Source organism: Equus przewalskii, chromosome 8, assembly GCF_037783145.1.
Source record: "Equus przewalskii isolate Varuska chromosome 8, EquPr2, whole genome shotgun sequence".
In the NCBI taxonomy this organism is placed as follows: Eukaryota; Metazoa; Chordata; class Mammalia; order Perissodactyla; family Equidae; genus Equus; species Equus przewalskii.
In genome coordinates this window covers 81,688,826-81,708,523 of record NC_091838.1, presented here as the reverse complement: position 1 = coordinate 81,708,523, position 19,698 = coordinate 81,688,826, and the positions used below count along the sequence as shown (strand labels likewise).

Below are 19,698 nucleotides of genomic sequence, written 5' to 3'. Positions count from 1 at the left end.
CCCTCACTTCAGGGCACTTTCAAAGCAACTTCCCACAAGTCCTCAGAAGGAGCTCGCAAGGATTTAATATTCTAAATCAAATGGTCGATAAACACCCAGAGTGGAACAGCTGGATCATAGGGTATTTCTTTTTTTAATTTTTTGAGAAATCTCCATCCTGTCTTCCATAGTGGCTGCACTAAATTACATTCTCCCCGGCAGTGTACGAGGGTTCCTTTTTCCCCCACATCCTCTTCAAAGAACATGAAAACAGTAATTCAAAAAGATACATGCACCCCTACATTCACTGCGGCATTGTTCACAATAGCCAAGTCTTGGAAGCAACCAAAGTGCCCATCAATGGATGAATGGATAAAGAAGAGGTGGGGTGTGTGTGTGTGTGTGTGTGTGTTTTATATATATATATACACACACACAAAGGAATACTACTCAGTCATAAAAAGAGACAAAATATTCCATCTGCTACAACATGGACAGACCTTGAGGATATCATGCTAAACGAAGTCAGTCAGATAGAGAAAGACAACTATCATATGACTTCACACATACGTAGAAGATAAACAAACACACAGATATGGAGAACAGATTGGTGGCTATCAGAGGGGAAGGAGGTGGGGGACGGTGAAAGGGGCATATGTGTATGGTGATGGGTGGCAACTCGACTTTCGGTGGTAAACGCGATGCCGTCTATACAGAAGCTGAAATGATAATGATGTACACCTGAAACTGATATGATGTTATAAAACAATGTGACCCCGCCAAAAATAAATGAGTCATGTCAAAAAGTGGGAGTGGTGGCAGAAGTCTAAAAATAGCCTCCCTAGATTCCACACCCCTAACCCCTGGACCCCGCGAATGAGACGAGACGTCACCCCCATGATTATGCTGTGATATGACACAGGTGATCTGAAAAGGGGGAGATCATCCAGGCAGGCCCAGTATAGTCACATGAGCCCTTAAAAGCAGAGAACTTTCTCCAGCTAGTGGCAGAAGGGGAAGCCAGAGAGATCTGAAGTGCAAGGGTAACTTGACGCGCCACTGCCGGCCGCATGAGAAGGAACGCGGGCAGCCTCGAGGAGCAGAGGGCACACCCCCGCAAGCAGCCGGCAAGGACACAGGGACCTCACACCCACAGCCACAGGAACCGGGATCTGCCAACAACAATGAGCTTAGAAGCGGATTCTTGTCCCGAGCCTCCAGATAAGAGCCAGCCCGGCCAACACCTTGATTTACTGTGAGATAATAAAAGGTGGTGTTTTAAGTCACTGAGTCTCTGGGAGTGTGTAACGCAGCAGGAGAAAACAAACACAGTGGGAAAATAAACATACCAGGGAAATACATACGCACACATATCTCAACCAATCAAATGCTCAATACCTAACCTTGCTGACTTCTGCGAAGTGGTCGAGGTGGCAGCCCATGAGAAAGGATGTAGGAGCCATGACAAAATCCAGCATCTGGCCAGAGAGGATGGGCACGAACGTGTGCTGCCACTGCAGCGGGTGGAGGTAGGCCATGAAGCACTCGGTGATGAGCGTGAGCAGAGCCCAGTTGGAGGAGAAGAACACAATCCGCTGCTCGGTGAGAAGGCAGCTCAGGATCTGGGGGAATCGACACCACCAGGTCACGCTCCCAACCCGGCACGTCAACGTCACACACTCAACACGCCACCCAACAGGACCAGACGAGGACAGGTTTCACCCTGGTTTCCTGCTCCGCTCGTCAAAACAAAAGCCACTCGGCCCCTGCCAAAAGTGCTATTTGCAAGCAGCGTGCACCGTAGTGAATGTCGGTTTTAAGCAAAAAAAGCATGGATTCTGTGCGCCATGGAATACACTTGCCCTTGAGCATTTTCCATACGACTGTCGTTCTGACGCCCGTGAGGAGGATCAGGCACGCTCTCCGGGTGGAGAGGAGCGTACCTGCAGCACCCTCTCGGGCCTGAAGCGCAGCAAGGGCAGGTGAAGGTCCAGGTCGATGAGCAGGCTGTCAGGGTCCGCTCGGGAGGGAAACACAATCTGTAGCGGCTTCATGTTAAATACCTGCAACGACCAATTTCCATCAAGAGTTCAGAGAGCTGCTCCCAGCCGAGGCCGAAATGCACTCAAAGTCACTATTGTGGCTCAGAAAGCATCTGCGTTAGGACACATCTTTGAAGACTCATGCTGTCACCTTATATGTCACAGAATAGCAAACTGTCTAGAGATATACAGAACTCCGATATTCGCTCATACATAAATTGGGTACTTAAGGTCTTTTTCAGCCAAACTCTCTTTAAACGCTTTCATTAATTAGCAAACTGTTCATTGGCAAAACAAAGATAGGCCGCCACCCAGATATCTGTCCCAATTAGCACAAATTCTAAACCAAGCACGTTCCAATTACCCTTCACGATGCTACATTATTCTTAGCTACTACTTATTATGTATTCTTAGTATTGTCAATAGTCAAAGCTCCTTAAAGACACGTACTTCAAAAAAATTCTGAGATACTTCATATTTCAAAATACTATTTTTTTAAATAAGACTTCAATTCAAGCTCTGTGTTCGCAGAAAGCCCATTATGTGTTAACGGTTGGGGTGGGCACGAAGGGGAAGATTTGGTCCCCTCCACGTAGGGGCTGGCCAGCTGTCCGAGGAGACAGAGCTGTGCACGGCAAGCCTACAGCCCCCATGGCGGGAGCCACCTGGGACGCTGCCCCACCTCTGCAGCTCCATTAAATGAGCCAAGTTTCAGCCAAGCCCCGGAGAGACAGAAAGGAAAGAAGCAATCAGATCTGACGATGGAGAGGCTTCCTCAAGGAAAAACGTGGGAGGAGGACAAATCGAGAGAAGCAGAGTACGGGGTTGAGAAAAAAGGCCCCAGAATGAAATGTTCACCGTTCACACTTAATTACAGTCCCTGTAGTCACTATTCTAAGTATCTTTCATGCAAAAAAAACCACAACAAACCTGAAAACAAGAAAGGACTGTAATTTCTGACGGTCAGGACATTTGCCAGTGCCCCAGAACCACACCTGGGGCCTCTCTGCTTTCTTGTTCCCAGTTTGTCTATAGAAGCAAGACACAGCAAAACACGGCAGATTCACTTAGGTGACCAATAACCTCCTTCGTATTTAAAACAAAACAAAATAAAATAAACCAGCGTTAATACTCCAAGTTGTGATGGATTATTAAAAATTGTAAAATTTGTATGAAAAATTCTCAACATTTCAAAAAATAAATGTGTCAGCCAGCCACTCAGTTACAGATAAAACCCAAATGCGTACGCTGGTCATTCTCCCCGTGACGTCGTTCGGCCCCGGGACCTCTCGGGTGCAGCGCCAGCGACTTTCCAGCACTTAAGACTCAGACCCTCTGAGGTGGGTTCTATTATTCTGCCCACTTTACAGATGAAGGAACTGAGGAGGGAGAGAGGTTTTAGGTAAATATTTTCCAAATTTCAACTTGCTTGGAGCCCCAGAAAAATAACACGTTTCACGTACAAAGCAACACAAAGTGACTCATGAAACATACATATGTTTCGTTGTGCGCACCCAGTTATGCCCAGGACTTCAAAAGCAAGTAGAATCAGACCCACTGGTGGGCAGAGAAGCAGCAGACCGGGCCCGGGGACGCGGGCGCTCCTAACATCTGTGCTCTCCTCGGGCTGGCGGTCCAGGCGCCGTCAGCAAAAGGGCGCTGAACTGGGACGGGAGGAGGCTGGGTCCTCGCTCCCCACTCCCGAGCTTGGGGCCTCCTTTCAGGGATCAGAGATGCCCAGGCCCAGAAGCCACGGGAACCTGCAGCCTGGCGCACGCACACGCTATTCGAAACATAAGAACTGCGGCCCAGGACTGCTATCCATGACAGTCTCTAAATTGACTGCAGTGGATTCTGGAAAATACTGCTGACTTGGCTCCTATATGGATGAAATTGGCCTAAATTGGCCTCCCAGATTTCTTCAAAAGAATGAACAGCCACTCTTACACGACATTCTCTGAAAGTGATGATGACCATTACATCAACTTGGACCCTGTAGCTAATCAGACTTGTTAACGGAGGGTCACAGTGACAAGCCTGACCCACGCTAACTCAGCTCATTCAGACTAACGCATGCGACCCAAGATGCAGATCCGATTCAATGAACACTACTGGCTAATACTGAAACACGGCTCACGCTTTATTCATTCACTGAACAGCCGTCTGTGGAATAGCTAGTGCTGGGCATGGCAGAAAGCCCTGGATATGCAGTTCTGAACATGGCCTCTGTCTCCATGCAGCTCAGAGTCCAATGGATAAGATAGACATTAAATAAAAAACACATGCACACAAGCCCTAATTGCAGACTGTGCTGAGCTCTGCAGGAAGAAAGCTGGGCACTGCGAGAGAGATGGGGTGGGAGACGGCTCAGAACCAACATCTGAGCCACGACCTGAGAGATGAGCAGGAGCTGGCCATGAGAAAATGGAGATAGTGGTACTTCCGGGAACAGCCCGTGCAAGAGCCCTGTGGCAGCACCTACAAAAGACTGCCAGAAGCCCAGTGTAGCTGGGGAACAGTGAGAAGGGGGTGAGTGAATAACACAGAGCTCCACAGTGACACAGGGGCCAGGGATGCAGGACTGGTGAAGGCACATAGTGCAAAACCATTGTGGGGTCCAATTAGACTTTAACGATCTCTCCAGCCACTGTGCAGAGGATGAACTGGATGAAGGGTCAGGAATGGAAGTGGACAGACCAGTGGTTCCCCAAGTTGTGTAGGTGAGACAAGCTGGTGGCCCAGAATGGGGTGGTGGCAGTAGAAGTGGGCAAACTGGAAACAAACATTGGAGGCAGGCTGCTCAGGTGTGACAGAGTGAACGAGGGGTGAAGAGGTGTCAAGAACGACCCCCAGTAAACTTTCTCACTGCAGGTGGCAGAAATAGAGAAACCAAATATTAATTAATCCAACAGTCTATGATACAGAAAGTCGGTGTAAGTACTATTGACCCATGACTTGTGTTCACAGGCAGACCACAATAATTACAGTTAACCCTAATTCTGTTCTGAACTCAGAGAGCCTCGTTCACCGCTGTGGAGGGTCCTCAATGACTGCTTGTTGAGTTATTGAACAAGAACAGAAACTTTGATGGTTTTACTGCACAATAAAAAAAAATACCAATTATCCACAGAATAAAGATGAGCACCTTGCACAAAACAAGTACCCAACCTATATTCCCTACACGGGTTTCTGGGAGCGAAACCAAGGCAGACGGGCAGCCTGCTCCGGCTTCGGAACGCACCAGCAGGATTTCCCCAGCAGACTCCTGGGTTTAGGGTGATCTTAAATACACACATTTGAAGTTCATAATCACGTCTCCTGATAAATAAAATGAATGTTTCAACTGTCAATAATAATCAAAATGTCAAAAACCAAGACTTATATGTATAAGCTTCCAGAAGGGACTATTAGAGTGAAATGGACTCAACGTTTACTATACCTTCCAAGATGTTTATTTAAGAGGTGTCTGTTTTTAAAAAAGGAAGCATCCTATGGTTCAATTAGTTTGGAAAACGCTGAGTCAAACAGGTTTCATCACAGAGCTTGGCTGCCTGACATGTTACTCAACACAAAGGGGATGCGGTCTGCCTTTCTCCAGCTTCCCCGACCCGCAAACCCTCGTGTCATGAAACAGCCAACAACATCTCAGAACTGGGTTCCCCGGGACCCGGTCTGTGAAATGCTCGTCTCTTAATGAAATAACACAGTGGTATTGTGAATAACAATGTAAAACCAGTTACTTTTCATCGATCACATCTGACAGGGGAAAACATTAACAAATTACTCAATATTCCACACAAACCAAAGGGAAATTTGTAACATAAGTAAATTTTATGTGTTTTCTGCTTAGCAAGTAATGAACTAACATGTTAACTAATAAGCGGCTATTACTAGCTCAATACCTATTCATCACGAGCCAATGAGCAAAACTGAAACCTAAATATTTGACTTTAAGACTAAACTTTACTTCTAAACTTTTAGAAAATAAATTTCTAATTTAGTTCTAATTTTTTGACCTTTAGAAATAATATAGAAAATGTTTCTGTAAGGAATTTAAGGAGCATAATTTAATCACAGCTGGAACTTAAGGAATCACTTGAAACATTTAAAGCATCCTCATCATATTACTTTTACTATCTGCAAAGGAAAAATAGAAGATAATTCTAGACTCAATTACCAGATGGAGCGGTCCCGGCGGCGGGCTAGGTATTAAAGATAGTTTTGCAGCAAAATCTTTTATGTGATTGTCGACTTCAAAATCTTTACAGAGCTTCAGATGAGTCAATAAACTAAAATTAAAAAAAAAAAATCAAAATCACAAAATAAATACGAGAGTCCGCTGTCATCCTCAGCATTTCTAATCACAGCTAAAATCTCCGTAAGGGTCCGCATCAGCAACTCCAGGACTCTTCACAAACAGGGGACAATCTGGGTGTCTGACTACAGGAGCATGGCTACCCCGGGTGGGGGAAGTGCCCGGAAGGGGGCACGGGGGCAGTTTGGGGGGTGGAGGGCCGGCCGTGTTCTGTTTCTTGATCTGGGTGCTGGTTACACGAGCGTGTTCAGTTTGTAAAACGTCACTGGAATTTGTGCATTTTCTGTGTGTGTGCCATACTTCATAAGGAGTAAACATTTCAAAGGAAAGTGCTTGAGAAAGTTTGTTTCCAAAACGCATCTGCCTTGTGAGGCGCATGATTTAACAACACCATGGATAAGCGGTTACCAGGGGGTGGGGCGACTGGGAATTGACCATCGGGGGCAGGAACTTCTGGGGGTGATGAAAATATTCTATATCTTCATTGCAGTGGTGGTTACTTGGGTGTATACATCTGGCAAAACAGCCAGCTGTACACTCAAAATGGGTGGGTTTTATTGTACGTCAATTACACCTCAATGAAGCTGACTCTGTGAACTTTAAATGTGGAAGTCCGCATTAATGTGGACATATGCACAAAATGGGCACACACTGGGGATGCTGCTTTGCTAAAAATTACAAAAACGGACAGTCTAACGTGTGTTCTAATAGACAAACTCATTTGTTCACTCATGCGCTTTATTCATTCCCTCGACAAACACTTTTGACGATTTGCTATGTGGCTGGCCCGGGGGTCAGTGACCGTGGAGGTCAAAGAGAAGCAGCTCAGCCCTCAGGAGGGGGTCTTGACTGGGAAAAAGGATGAGCCCAGCTAGGGAACCACACGTGCCACTATGCCAGTCCAGAGGTGGCCGTGGAACCAAGAGAGGGGCCAGCGGGGTCCCACCTGGTCAGGCAGTCACAGAGACTGCTCCAGGACACCCCGCCTTTCCCTCCTCCCATGTGGACCCTGACGATGCCCCCAGCACAGCACGAGACTACGCCATGTCCAGCAATCAAAGACCTGATATGTTTACTTTAAGTAACACATAATTAACTCATGGAGCCAATGTCAGGATTTGGAGATAATTCCTCCCTATTTGTCTTCATTCTAAATAAATAATAGCATTGACATGAAGTTTGAAAGAAAAAAAACTGCCCATAATCTAATTCCCCAAACACAGCTCAATATATTTTCTCCCACATTTTGTCCACACGGAGGCATGGTTTGCATAGTATCACTCTAGCAAAAACACAGATGTCAAAAAACATATAAAGTCATGTTTACACACTGCCTTTTGAACTTCTGTCACTTGTGCTTCTCTAGCTATATTTTCTAGTTCTGATCATTTAGCAATGACCACGGAAGAGAGAAAACTCGAGAAGAGTGAAAAACGAACACCTTTTGCAAGTTAAATACGCGTTTGCATTCATGTCTAGCAGGAAATGTTTGTTGCCAGTCACACTATGAAAGGTCAACAGCTGAATAAACACGTGTGACAAAGGCCGGGAAGGCCAGGTGGGCGCTGTCTTTCTGACCGCCTGTCATGCAACACTGGTTGGCCTTACCCTTCGTTTCATTGAGTAAAAGGTGAGAATAACTCCCCCATTTTACACGGGAGGAAACTGAAGATTAGTTTAGAAGCTATTTACCTTCCAGTACCGAAGATTTCTCAGTTAACCACACACAACAGCACCACGTCCCCACTTCTCATCCTATCGCTTTCTGCGCCCTGGCAGCTGGATGTTGAATAAATGCGCATACGCTCAACTCACTACGCTTGAATAAAAAGTCAGCTCTCTGTTCTACAAGATATTTTATGTCTACGGCAATAAAATGCAGGCTATGTCCGCAGACAGGCCTTGTTTTAAAAAATAAAACATTAACATGCTGGAATTTGAATGACAAAGGTCATTAGCGTGAACACAAGGATTCCTGTTCGGGCAACGTGTCCATCTGCTCATCCCTCTGGTCCAGGTGTCAGTCTGAAACGCTCAGCCTTTACTAGAAACTCAGAGATCTGCCCCGGGTTGTTCTTCTGCATGACGACACGAAAGGGAACCTGCGTCAACTGCTTTTTTCTCAGTCTGTAATCAAACTACAAGTTCTAAGACTATAACTTAGGGAGAATCCAGACAGCGGCCCCACAGTGCCTGTGTGCCCCGAGGAAGCGAGTCCTGTCTACACTGGGGCCTCCTCAGGGGACGTCACAGCCCCCAACAACAGGAGCAGATCAGGTTCGATGCAATGCTTTCTTGATTTTTCAAAATTTCTCTACATCCTCAGATTTTCTAGTCAACATCAGCATTAAGACAGTTAAAGATTCTACGCAAAAAAGCTAATTTTTAAAATGTTAATAAAACTCATCAGAATATCAGCCTCCTGATTTTCTCAAATAGCCAGCAAGAGTTCTTCCTAATATATGTCTCTTTAAAAAAAAAAAAAAATGAATCCTCCATACTAATTTTACTTCTGATAGTTCAGCTTGATCTTCCTTTTTCTGTCATACCATTCCCATATGTTACCATTTCTAGAAAAATCTGGGTTTTCACAAGAGCTCATGGGGCCAAACCTGGCCCGCCAGTGCTCCCGGGCGCCAGGCGGGACGTTGAGGCAGGGCTGGGCCAAGGCTCACCAGGAGAGGCAGTCCTTGAGCGCCGTGTAGTACGGGAACCTGGAGACCACGCACACCGCGAAGGGCACGAAGCAGCCGGCTGCACTCAGTCTGCACGGCTCCCAGTGCGATTTGCCGTTGTAGAAACAGTGCTCGTCCTGGAGAAGAAGCAACAGCGACGTGTCACCTCCCGACCCTGGCCCCGAGTGTCGCCACAATCACAGGGACAACAGCCTGCATGTAGGCCGAGAGATGTGGCCTCCCGGGGCAGCTCTCAGCACACAGGGGAAGACAAGCTCGCCAGGACCGAAACGTCGCGCACTCAGGGTATAACGCGGTGCGCTGGGCCCTTGCACATCCCCAGAGGTCGTTTGGGCCAGCTGCCCTACTCCACAAGCAGGAGGGGCAGGGCCCATCTGATTACATCCTATGCCTCTCGACACTTACAGCAATCCACATAAGGAGACTCTCACCAAAAAGTAAAACGATAAAAGTAACCGCCCCAGTCTCGGGCAGAGGGCAGAGTTGTGATCCAGGCAGCCACTTCCCTCTACCGTGTGGAAGTCACTGACTGCCCTTGGTGAAGCACCGGGACACGAAAACAAAGCCCACCAGGCTACCTGTTGCTTCTGGAAACCCCCGGAAGTAGGCAGCTGACCACTCCATACCGTCAGGTCCCTCATTTCCCCTATGAGCTCGTCCCAGGCCAGCTGGTTCACACATAGCAGCCCTGCCCAGAAAACACTCCCCAAATGTGTGACGACTGATCTACCCTCATACCTAAACCCAGGTGCCCTGCATATTCGAAAGGCGGCAACAACCCAAATGTCCACCAGCCAGGAACGGACAAACAGAATGTGGTTTACACACACCGTGGAATATGATTCTGCCACAAAAAGGAGTGAAGCACTGGCATATACTCCAACTTGTGTGAACTTGGACAACATTATACTAAGTGAAAGAAGGCAGATACGAAAGGACACGTATTGTATGATTCCACTTACAAGAAATGGCCTGAATAGGCAAGTCCATAGAAACAGAAAGCAGATGACTGGTGGCCAGGGCTGGGGGCAGGGGGACTAGGGGGTGACTAGTGAGGGGTACAGGGTTTCCCTTGGGGTTGACAAACACGTTTTGGAACTAGAAAGTAATGGTAGTTGTACAACAAATGTTGTGAATGTACAAAATGCCACTGAATTGTTCACTTTAAAATGGTTAAAATGGTGACTGTTAAGTGTATTTGATCACAATTTAAAAATACCTAAACCTAGGGACCGGCCCAGTGGCACAGAGGTTAAGTTCGCACGTTCTGCGGGGTTCCCTGGTTCGGATCCCGGGTGCGGACATGGCACTGCTTGGCATGCCATGCTTTGGCAGGCGTCCCACATATAAAGTAGAGGAAGATGAGCACGGATGTTAGCTCAGGGCCAGTCTTCCTCAGCAAAAAGAGGAGGATTGGCAGCAGTTAGCTCAGGGCTAATCTTCCTCAAAAAAAAAAAAAAAACCAAACCTAAACCCAACCTCAGAGGGAAGTCATGGGGCCACGTACGTGCAGGGGCCGGTAGTATTGGGCTACCACACCGTAGGTTCTATTCCCACAGACATCGGTCAGCACCAGAAAATGGACACAATCCTCCTTTGGTTCAGAGGCCACACACACACCCCCTGTGGACAGAAAAAAAAAAAGAAGAAACCTCGTTATGGCCACGGGTCATGCACCTTAGGGCCTGGGCTATCCGCGAGCCAGCTGCCACAGCGTACGGAGCACGGCTCTTCCACCGTCGGCTGGGGCGCCTGGACACCAAGTGCTAATTCTTCCCGTCATGCTCTGAACCCGCTCCTCCTGCCTCAAGCCCTCCCCCTCTCCCCCACAAAGGGCAGCGATTCCTCTGCCAGCCCTGTGTGCTCTGAAGAACGTGTGAAGGAACACATGGATGACCGCAGAGAAACCCTCAGGGTGCCTGGGGCGATGGCTGTCTCCCGGGCACACAGGGGAAGTGGGTGTGCCTGCCTATCCTGGTTTATAATCCCTGGGGCCAGGAAACGGTATCAACTCCACGATGGAAACTATCAGACAGGCAATTTTATGTCAAGTCCTTAGTCTGAGTTTTCGACATCACCCACTTTTAACATTTCGCAAAAACTGAAGCCCAGAAACACAAGCCTGCTGTTTCCAGGAACTGGCCAGTTGGGGAGAAAACGAAAGGACACAGAGAACAGGGAGGGGGCAGGTGGGAGCACACTCGGGTGGAAGTGCTGCAGGCCAAGGGGTCAGGGCGGCAACCCGTCTGCCAAGCCTCTGAAGACGAGACTTCCAATCCAACTGAAACCCTGTGAAAGCACCATAAACAAACCGTGCAGCCTCTCCCCTGGGACTCGGTTTGCCAAAAAATGAGGACTGCGCTAGGTGATCTCGGCTTCCTTTTAGCGTTGAAACTCCCAAGAGCAAGAAAACTCAATCCCGAGATAGGACAGAAGATGCAGTGAGGGTCGCCGGCTCCCCCCGAGTCCCACAGCCTCAAGTGCGCTGATGTCTAGAAGCAGATCACTGGTGAGGCAAGAAAGCAAGGGGATACCTGGGAAGCACAGCTGAGGCAGGGCGAGCAGGTCCACGCCATTGGGGATGCTGATGTCTTCGGAGTCGGGCTCTCTGGGGCCCCCCGGGAGGCCCTTCCAGGGCTCTGGTTTGGGCTTCTCTCTCTTCTTCCTGAGGGAGCGCCTTCTGGGTTTGCTTAGAAGCACACAGCTGGCACCAGTCGTCTGACCGTCCTCCTTACTGACAAACGGAGGCACGAAAACGGACAGGACCTCCGGATCGAGAGAAGACAGACTTTTGACTCCCTTTCTCTGGGCAACCTAAAACAGGCAGCAATACGAGTTACCACAGCGGCGCGGCACTTGTTCTGCTCCGCCCTTCCGTCTAAGCATCCACCCTTCGTTGTCGTCGTCTCCCCTGTGCACCCACAAACACAGCACGAGTGTGCACTGTCATGTGAACAGCCTCTCAGCCAGCAGCTCAGGACGGGAAGGACCGTCTTGGAAGTGGCTTTTAGGAATGTCTCAGGCCCTTCGTTCAGGCAAGTCATTAACCTCCCGGAGCCCGGTTCCTGGGCTGTTAGCACGGACGGCAGAGACCCACCCCTCAGCACAAACCGCTGTGGGTCAGAGACGGGTGGGTACCGCGATGGCCAGACCCGAGTTCAAATCCCGGCTCTGTCTCAAACTGCAGCAGCAAATTACATGGTCCCTCTGAGCTTCCCTTGCAAACGGTGAGTGCAAGGAATACAGGAGACTGAACAGGTAAAGTGCTCAGCCCCCGTGGGCCCCCAGAAAGCCCCCACATCCTGTGACGTGGGTAGTGGGGTGGGCAAGTGTGGTGAGGGCTCTGTATATTGTCAAGCCCCATACAATCCACAATTCCCAACACAGCGCCCTCCACGCCAGCCGGGCCATTACACACGTCAGTTCCGTCACCACTGATCAGGGAAGATGGAGAGAGGAGTGAGGAAAAGGCACTGACGGATACAGCAAGAAGAGAGGCATCCTTCCTCCATTGACCATGGTCCATCCAGAAAGGGGGCCATTCAGCTCAAATGCTTTTAAACTTGAACTTGGCCATTTTTTTTTTAACCTTTTGCCTTTTCATTCTTCCCCAAAATATCAAGAACTTGGGCCCCACTTTCCCTGTCTTTTCTGTCTAACTACAGGCCTGATAGAGTTCTTACTACAGAGTTGAGACTACCCGCATGGTGCTGACTGCTTCCAGGTCTTTCCAAGAAGGCATGTGAACCTTAGTCCGTGAGGGAGAAGCAAGTGGTCTGGGCACCAAGCTGGACAGAGAGAAAAGTCTGCAGCAGGATTCTCTGCGTATGAGAGATACAGGAAGGGAAGAGGGCCCGGGGTGGGCCGCGGGCACTGGAGGGTCTTTGAGGGACCTGAGCAAGGGCAGCAGGAAGGACATCATTGTCACCAGGAGAAATGTCTCCTTGACCAGCAGAAAAGGCAGAGCCAACATCAACATTTCAGTAAGAGTCAGTGGTACCAACGGGGCATTCTTACACAGAAAGGACTCATACGACGACGGCATTTTCAATCCGCAAATACACTCTAAACGCTATATGCGTGCTTTTATGCTATATTGTTTAAATGTAGACAAAAATTTCTTTATATTTTGAAAAAGATTGAATACCAGCAGGAACCAGGACCAAGCATGGGAAATCCAGATTATTGTGTTAATCTGTTAATTGTGTTAATCGGTGTGTCATGCATGAAAGGAACCCATTTCTTCAGTTATATGAAATCTTTTCTAAAACTTTCCTATCAAGATCAGCAGTTGGGCCCTAACTATGAAAACATGCTCGGCTATTTCTCCCTCACAGAAAGACTGAGCGGTACGTCACCCACTGCGAAACCACTCGAGATAAATGACAGTCAGAGGAGCGACAGTTTGCTCCAGGCAGACAGGCCCAGACAGCTGACGGCCCTTTTTCAGGCACCTCCCCAGCCACCTCCTTCTGCTCTGTTACCTCCTCCTGACTGCTCCTCCACAGCCCCCTGGGGACCCCTTCTTCCTGGCCGTGACTTCCCAGGGCTGAGTACTCGGCCCCAGTCCCTCCTCACGCCCCTGGCCACTCAGGAGGTTCCATCCACGCACACGGGGACAGTTCTGAGTCCTCCTTGCAGCTCAGACCTCTTTCCAGTCCCAGACTAACCCAACTGCCTCCTGACAGACCCAGATGGGTCCCCTTAAACTTCCCGTTTCCAAAATTAAGCTCATGCCGGTTTCCCCCAAACCTGATCTTCCACCTACACGCTCCTCTGCGAGGAACACGTCACCGCTGGGGTCTCTGGGGCTGGGACTCCGGCGCTGTGGGCCCTGCCCCCTCAGTTCCCATCTGCAAACCCACACCTCAGGGCCACCCTCAGACCGAGCACCTGCACACCCCCAGGCTCACAGCAGCACAGACTCACCAGGAACCAATCCTTCAAGGTCTCTCCCGGGAGAATGACACCACCTGCTCTCTCGGCCCAGACCCCCTACCTGCATCCAGGTCCACTTTCCAAAGGGGTGGCCCTGTCTAAACGGCACACACGGCTCATCACTCACCTGCTCCAACGGGCAGTGGCTCCTGATGCTTGGCATTGGCCTCTTGCCCCAGGAGAGACCAGGCCCTTCCACGGGCCCAACCAGCCCCAGAGACCCACCTCTATCCCTCCACCAGACCCAAAAAAGAGTCTGTTTCTCTACATTGCCGTTATTACTATACACTCCCGTGCATGTATCACACGTGTCCACGCGTCACAGGACAGACTGACAACCTGGCTGGCTATGCACCTGAGCAGCAGGCCAGCCTGCTTCTGAAGCAGGGTACCCCCAAAGCCACACACGACTGAACCCTCAGTCATTCTCCAGACGCACATGACTTTGTTACGATGCTGTGCTCTCCCTGCTCCTCACTCTGCCTGACAGGTGCCCAGCCGCTCCCCAGTCCATCACCTCCCCAGGGACCATCTCATCTTCACCCTCACTGGAGGGGAACTTTCCTCTCCCTGCAGTCATGCCCCTGGTTCATCACCTCCTAGAACACCTCCTTCCAGGCCCCACTCCCCTCCCTCATCACCTCCTAGAACACCTCCTTCCAGGCCCCACTCCCCTCCCTCATCACCTCCTAGAGCACCTCCTTCCAGGCCCCACTCCCTTCCCTCATCACCTCCTAGAACACCTCCTTCCAGGCCCCACTCCCCTCCCTCATCACCTCCTAGAGCACCTCCTTCCAGGCCCCACTCCCCTCCCTCATCACCTCCTGGAGCACCTCCTTCCAGGCCCCACTCCCCTCCCTCATCACCTCCTAGAACACCTCCTTCCAGGCCCCACTCCCCTCCCTCATCACCTCCTGGAGCATCTCCTTCCGGACCCCACTCCCCTCCCTCATCACCTCCTAGAACACCTCCTTCCAGGCCCCACTCCCCTCCCTCATCACCTCCTGGAGCATCTCCTTCCAGGCTCCACTCCCCTCCCTCATCACCTCCTAGAACACCTCCTTCCAGGCCCCACTCCCCTCCCTCATCACCTCCTGGAGCATCTCCTTCCGGACCCCACTCCCCTCCCTCATCACCTCCTGGAGCACCTCCTTCCAGGCCCCACTCCCCTCCCTCATCACCTCCTGGAGCATCTCCTTCCAGGCCCCACTCCCCTCCCTCATCACCTCCTAGAACACCTCCTTCCAGGCCCCACTCCCCTCCCTCATCACCTCCTGGAGCATCTCCTTCCGGACCCCACTCCCCTCCCTCATCACCTCCTAGAGCACCTCCTTCCAGGCCCCACTCCCCTCCCTCATCACCTCCTGGAGCACCTCCTTCCAGGCCCCACTCCCCTCCCTCATCACCTCCTAGAGCACCTCCTTCCAGGCCCCACTCCCCTCCCTCATCACCTCCTAGAACACCTCCTTCCAGGCCCCACTCCCCTCCCTCATCACGTCCTAGAGCATCTCCTTCCAGGCCCCACTCCCCTCCCTCATCACCTCCTAGAGCATCTCCTTCCAGGCTCCCACCTTCCCTTTCCAATCGCTTCCTAGAGCACAGCTGCCCTGCACAGTGGTACTCCATCACCTTCAGGGTCGTGTGGTGGGTGAGGCAGGGACTGCCTTCCTGTCCCCTCTGCATCCCCACACTTAGCACAGAAGACGGCTCTTAGTGGATGCGGTTCACCCGTCCGGGCTCCGGCACTCGGTGACCCCTGAGAGGCATGCTCTGGGCTGAATGTTGGTCATCACACTGAAGGCAATAAAATTCCCATTCCCTCGATTCATCTTGAGTCGTGGAAGTGATGCGGCCGAAGTCAGCCAGCTCGGCGTCCCGCAGTTCCTCACCCATCTGTTTTTTTCTCAAAACGCACATCCCCGCTCCCTTTTCTGACTGGATAAGCAACACAGTCTCATTAAAAAGAAAATAACAACAATATAAAAACAATAAAAGAAATAACAATAGGAAGGGAAGGCCTCCTTTAATTCCATGACTCAAAGGTAACAGACTTTGCACAGTGGGATACATTCTTCCCACGTTTTATGTATATATAAATATAATTCCTTCGTAAACACAGTCATCCTATTTAAATGATTCCATTAGCTTTTTTTTCCACTTGACCATAAGCGTGGCTGACTTCCCCGTTCCCAGCTACACAGTGTCACCCTGTGACAATTCAGCAGTGTACCTGCCTGATCCCCTCCTGAGGGTCAGCTGGGTCCTCCTCCAGTCTTCCTCACGCTGGACAACCTGAGCACGGGAGCAATGAACAGTCTCACCGGTACCATTCGCACACGTCCAACTCCTTAATTAGAAGAAAGCCTCCAAGCACTCCTGGAGCCCAGCGTGTCCTACGTCCCTTTCTGACATATGGGGCAACTGCCCCTCCCCCACAGGCTAAGACGAGGCCCATTTCCACCGACTCTTGCGACAGTTATTTCCTGCTCTTCTCCCCCAGACACTGACTTACCAAAGCCCCACCCAATAACCATTTTAGCCCCTCCAAAAAAAGAGCTAATTAAAAAGTAAAAACCACAACACCCTAATTCATCTGTCACAGACTTATTTCCCTTAGATGATACAGTGGCATTGATCTTCACTATAGGATTGGCCATCATTTGTGAAACAAAACAGAAATTAATGGATGTTTTTATTGCTCTAGAACTGCGCTGTCCAACACAGTTGCCAGTAGCCACTGAGGCGATTCAAATTTAAATTAATTAAAATGAAATGAAATTAAGAATCCAGCTCCTCAGGGGCACTAGCATCCAGTAGCCATATGTGGCCGGTGGCTACTGTATAGGACAGCACAGATAAAGAGCACTGGCTGTCACCATCCAGAAACTTCTGCTGGACACTGCTGCTCTGGAAATTGAAAGCCAGGATGCTTGCTCTCCACTAAAAACCATAAAAATGTGCCTTCACACACAGAATTAGCTAGAGACCTAGACTATGAAAGGTGTGCAGAGCACGCTTCCATCTCTGTGGGAACCCAGCAGCCCACATGGGATCCAACTGTATTCTCGAATTCTTTGTCACTATCTCATAAAACAAACACACTCCAGCTAAGAAGTAAAACAAAAAGTCAGGACACTATACAGTCCTAAGATTAAGTTGGATGTTTCTCATACCTCTGGGCCTTTTTTCATGTGTCACCAAATATAAATGCCTGAACCACAGAGAAATAGCTATTTTAAAAAGCAAAATTAAAAGTTACAAAAAGGCCTTCGGCATTTAAAATAGAACTGCTACAAAAATAAAACTAAGTACGAAGATATGGTTGGTTAATCGTAACATTAACGTAGGCCTTGAAGTAAGGTTGCTCCAGGAAGTTTAATCCATCTCTTAACCTCCCTTTATTCCTGCTCCTTCAACTATTTTTCTCTCCATCCTCTGCCAAAGCCCTAACAGAATCAGGGTATGGAATAAAGAGGATAAAAGTTACCATGTAGATTAGCGAACCGCCCACTGGGAAAATGTTACAGCCTGTGCAGTTCAGGAAAGTACCACTGTAAATATTCCAGTTGATTCATCCTGCTCTCAAAAGACATGTCTCACATCAAGGCAACAAACAGATGCGTTGTAACCGTCCAAGAAGCAAAGATGCCTAACTGTGGAGAAGACTACAACCAGCTCATTTCCTATTAGAAGAAAAAGGAGGAAATGCCATTTGGCACCTTCAAGGCAGAGAGACAAGTGAACTCAGTCAACAAGGGTCAAAGGAGATGGAGATCAAAAGGGGACACTGACATTATGGGGGGGGTCAGGGAGTAAGAAAAGGGGAGGAAAATGCAGAAATCATCGAATTGGCTCTGTACTAAAGCCAAGAAGTAGAGACCACCAAGACATTAACAGACACTGGTCTGGTTCATTTCAGCCACATTCAGCTTCTCTGGGTGAGGTCCTTTCAACCCTGCAGTCTTCAATTCTCAAATGCCTTTCTCTGCCTTTCAATGCCGTCATCTGGAACTAGAAGAAAGGACCTGCCCAGGTAACTGGGCGGTAAAGTCGGGGAATCTCTGAATTAACCAAAAGAAAACGACATAGACAGTCACCGACATCCTGGGCCGAGAGAGGAAGAGGGCCACAGATTGATTCAAAGTGAGCCGGGGTTCCAGAAGGAAGAAAAAGTGAGAGCACAGGAAAGAAACAAGGAGAAGGAGAATTTCCAAAGCTGCTGCTTTCCTGGAGAAAGGGACAAGAGTTTGTCCCGTTGGCTGCTAGGGCGCAGAGACAGAGGAAACGGAGGGGGAGGAAGCAAGGGTTCTAGCGCGAATGAGAAAAGCAGCTAGGTTTCATCGCAATCGGCTAAATGAAGAACACGTAAAGGCAGTCCTTAAATCTAAAACTTAAAATCTCAGTAAACCGTCCCTAGAACAGAACCCACCACTTAGGGGACAGTGAGCCCTTGCGTCACGAATGAAATCACTTAATCGGGGTCGAGGCGAGGCCGGGAGAGTCCAGGCGCAGCGGCCGCATTAGCCTCGCCCACCCCGCCTGCACCTCGCCCAGGTGGGCGTCCTGGAGACGAGGGGCGGGCGCACGCGAGCGCCCCCGGTCACCGCAGCGGCCGCAGGGCTCCCGCGGGTCCCCGCCAAGGGGCGCTCCGGGAGGGCCGGGGAAGGAGCCGGGCGGCGGCCACCCGCGACTCCTCCGCTGCTGGGAGGGCGGCTGCTCTGGGCACCGCAGGCTGGAGGGAGCCGGGCCTGGCCGGACCTCGGCCCGCTGCCCCCACCCCGCAGACGGTCGGGGTCCCCGCCCAGGGCATTCCGTGGGCACAGGGCGGGGTGGCGGGGCCCGGACGCCCAGGCTGGGGGTCGAGGGGTCCGCCGGGCACGGAGCGCCGCCTCGGGGTGCGCCAGGTCCTGACCCCGCTCTCCGACCGCCGCAGCCTCCAACCTTCGCCCGGCCCGCGCCCCGCCTCAGTTTCCCCGTGGGGCCCTTACCTGCTCGGGGCCGCGGAGGCTGTCCCGGGGGGCCCCCAGCAGCGCGCACAGCTCCAGCAGCCCCGAGGGCAGCGCCAGGGGCTGCGGCGCCGCCTCTGCCATGCCTGCTGCGCGGCCGCAGCCTGCTGGGCGCACCCCGCTGGGGCCGCTCGGCCGCCGGTTCCGACCCCGCGCTCCGGCCGCGCCAACGCCGGCCCAGCGCCCGAGCCTCTGCAGCCCGGGGGTCCAGGGGAGCGCAGTCCGCGGGGCGGGGCCTGCGCGGGGCCGGGCCTGCTTGAGGGGGCGGGGCCTTCCCTGCGGCCCGGGGTGGGGGCGGGGCCCGAGCGGGGGCGGGGCCTAGAAGGTCCGAGTTGAACCCGGCGGGGGCGAGGTCTTGGTGGGGGCGTGGTCTTCCTTGGGGGCGGGGCCTGGCGGGGGCCGGAGCTGGGCCCGGCGCAAGGTCGTCATTTCCGAACCGGCCCGGCGGGTCCTGGCGCGTGCGCGGCACGCGCACCGCCCCCCTCTGCCGGCCCCGCCCCGCCGCAGCCCCTTTTACCCGGAGCTGAGGAAGGAATGGGTGCGGTCCCCAGGTGGCCGGCAAGGGCTCCCAGCCCCAGGGGCCCCGGGCGTGAGGATCCCCTGCGCCGGCAAGCCCCTGGGCCCACCATGGAAAGCGTGGAGGGAATAAGGCCAGGCGCATCCCCCTCCGCTGTCGCCGCCTCCAGGAAGCCCTCCTGGGTCCAGGGCCGCGGAGTAGGCCA

General features: G+C 51.3%; 1 protein-coding gene across 4 annotated transcripts in view; it reads right to left on the bottom strand.

Annotated features, from left to right (window-relative positions):
- Positions 1–19,213, bottom strand: part of DENND3 (DENN domain containing 3) — a 61,609-nt gene extending 42,396 nt beyond the window's left edge. The window contains exons 1-7 of one of the 4 annotated variants that reach the window (XM_070631090.1): positions 18,959–19,213; positions 11,567–11,846; positions 10,540–10,655; positions 9,012–9,148; positions 6,199–6,310; positions 1,923–2,042; positions 1,383–1,601 (exon numbers count right to left, since the gene is read on the bottom strand). In XM_070631090.1, the coding sequence (XP_070487191.1) occupies positions 1,383–1,601; positions 1,923–2,042; positions 6,199–6,310; positions 9,012–9,148; positions 10,540–10,655; positions 11,567–11,846; positions 18,959–19,060 (1,086 nt within the window). In that variant the 5' untranslated portion in view covers positions 19,061–19,213. Of the gene's footprint in view, positions 1–1,382; positions 1,602–1,922; positions 2,043–2,951; positions 3,052–6,198; positions 6,311–9,011; positions 9,149–10,539; positions 10,656–11,566; positions 11,847–15,599; positions 15,740–18,958 lie in introns of those variants that run through there. The other 3 variants (XM_070631092.1, XM_070631093.1, XM_070631094.1) reach the window with 3 other exon arrangements.
- Between the last annotated feature and the right edge of the window lie 485 nt (positions 19,214–19,698).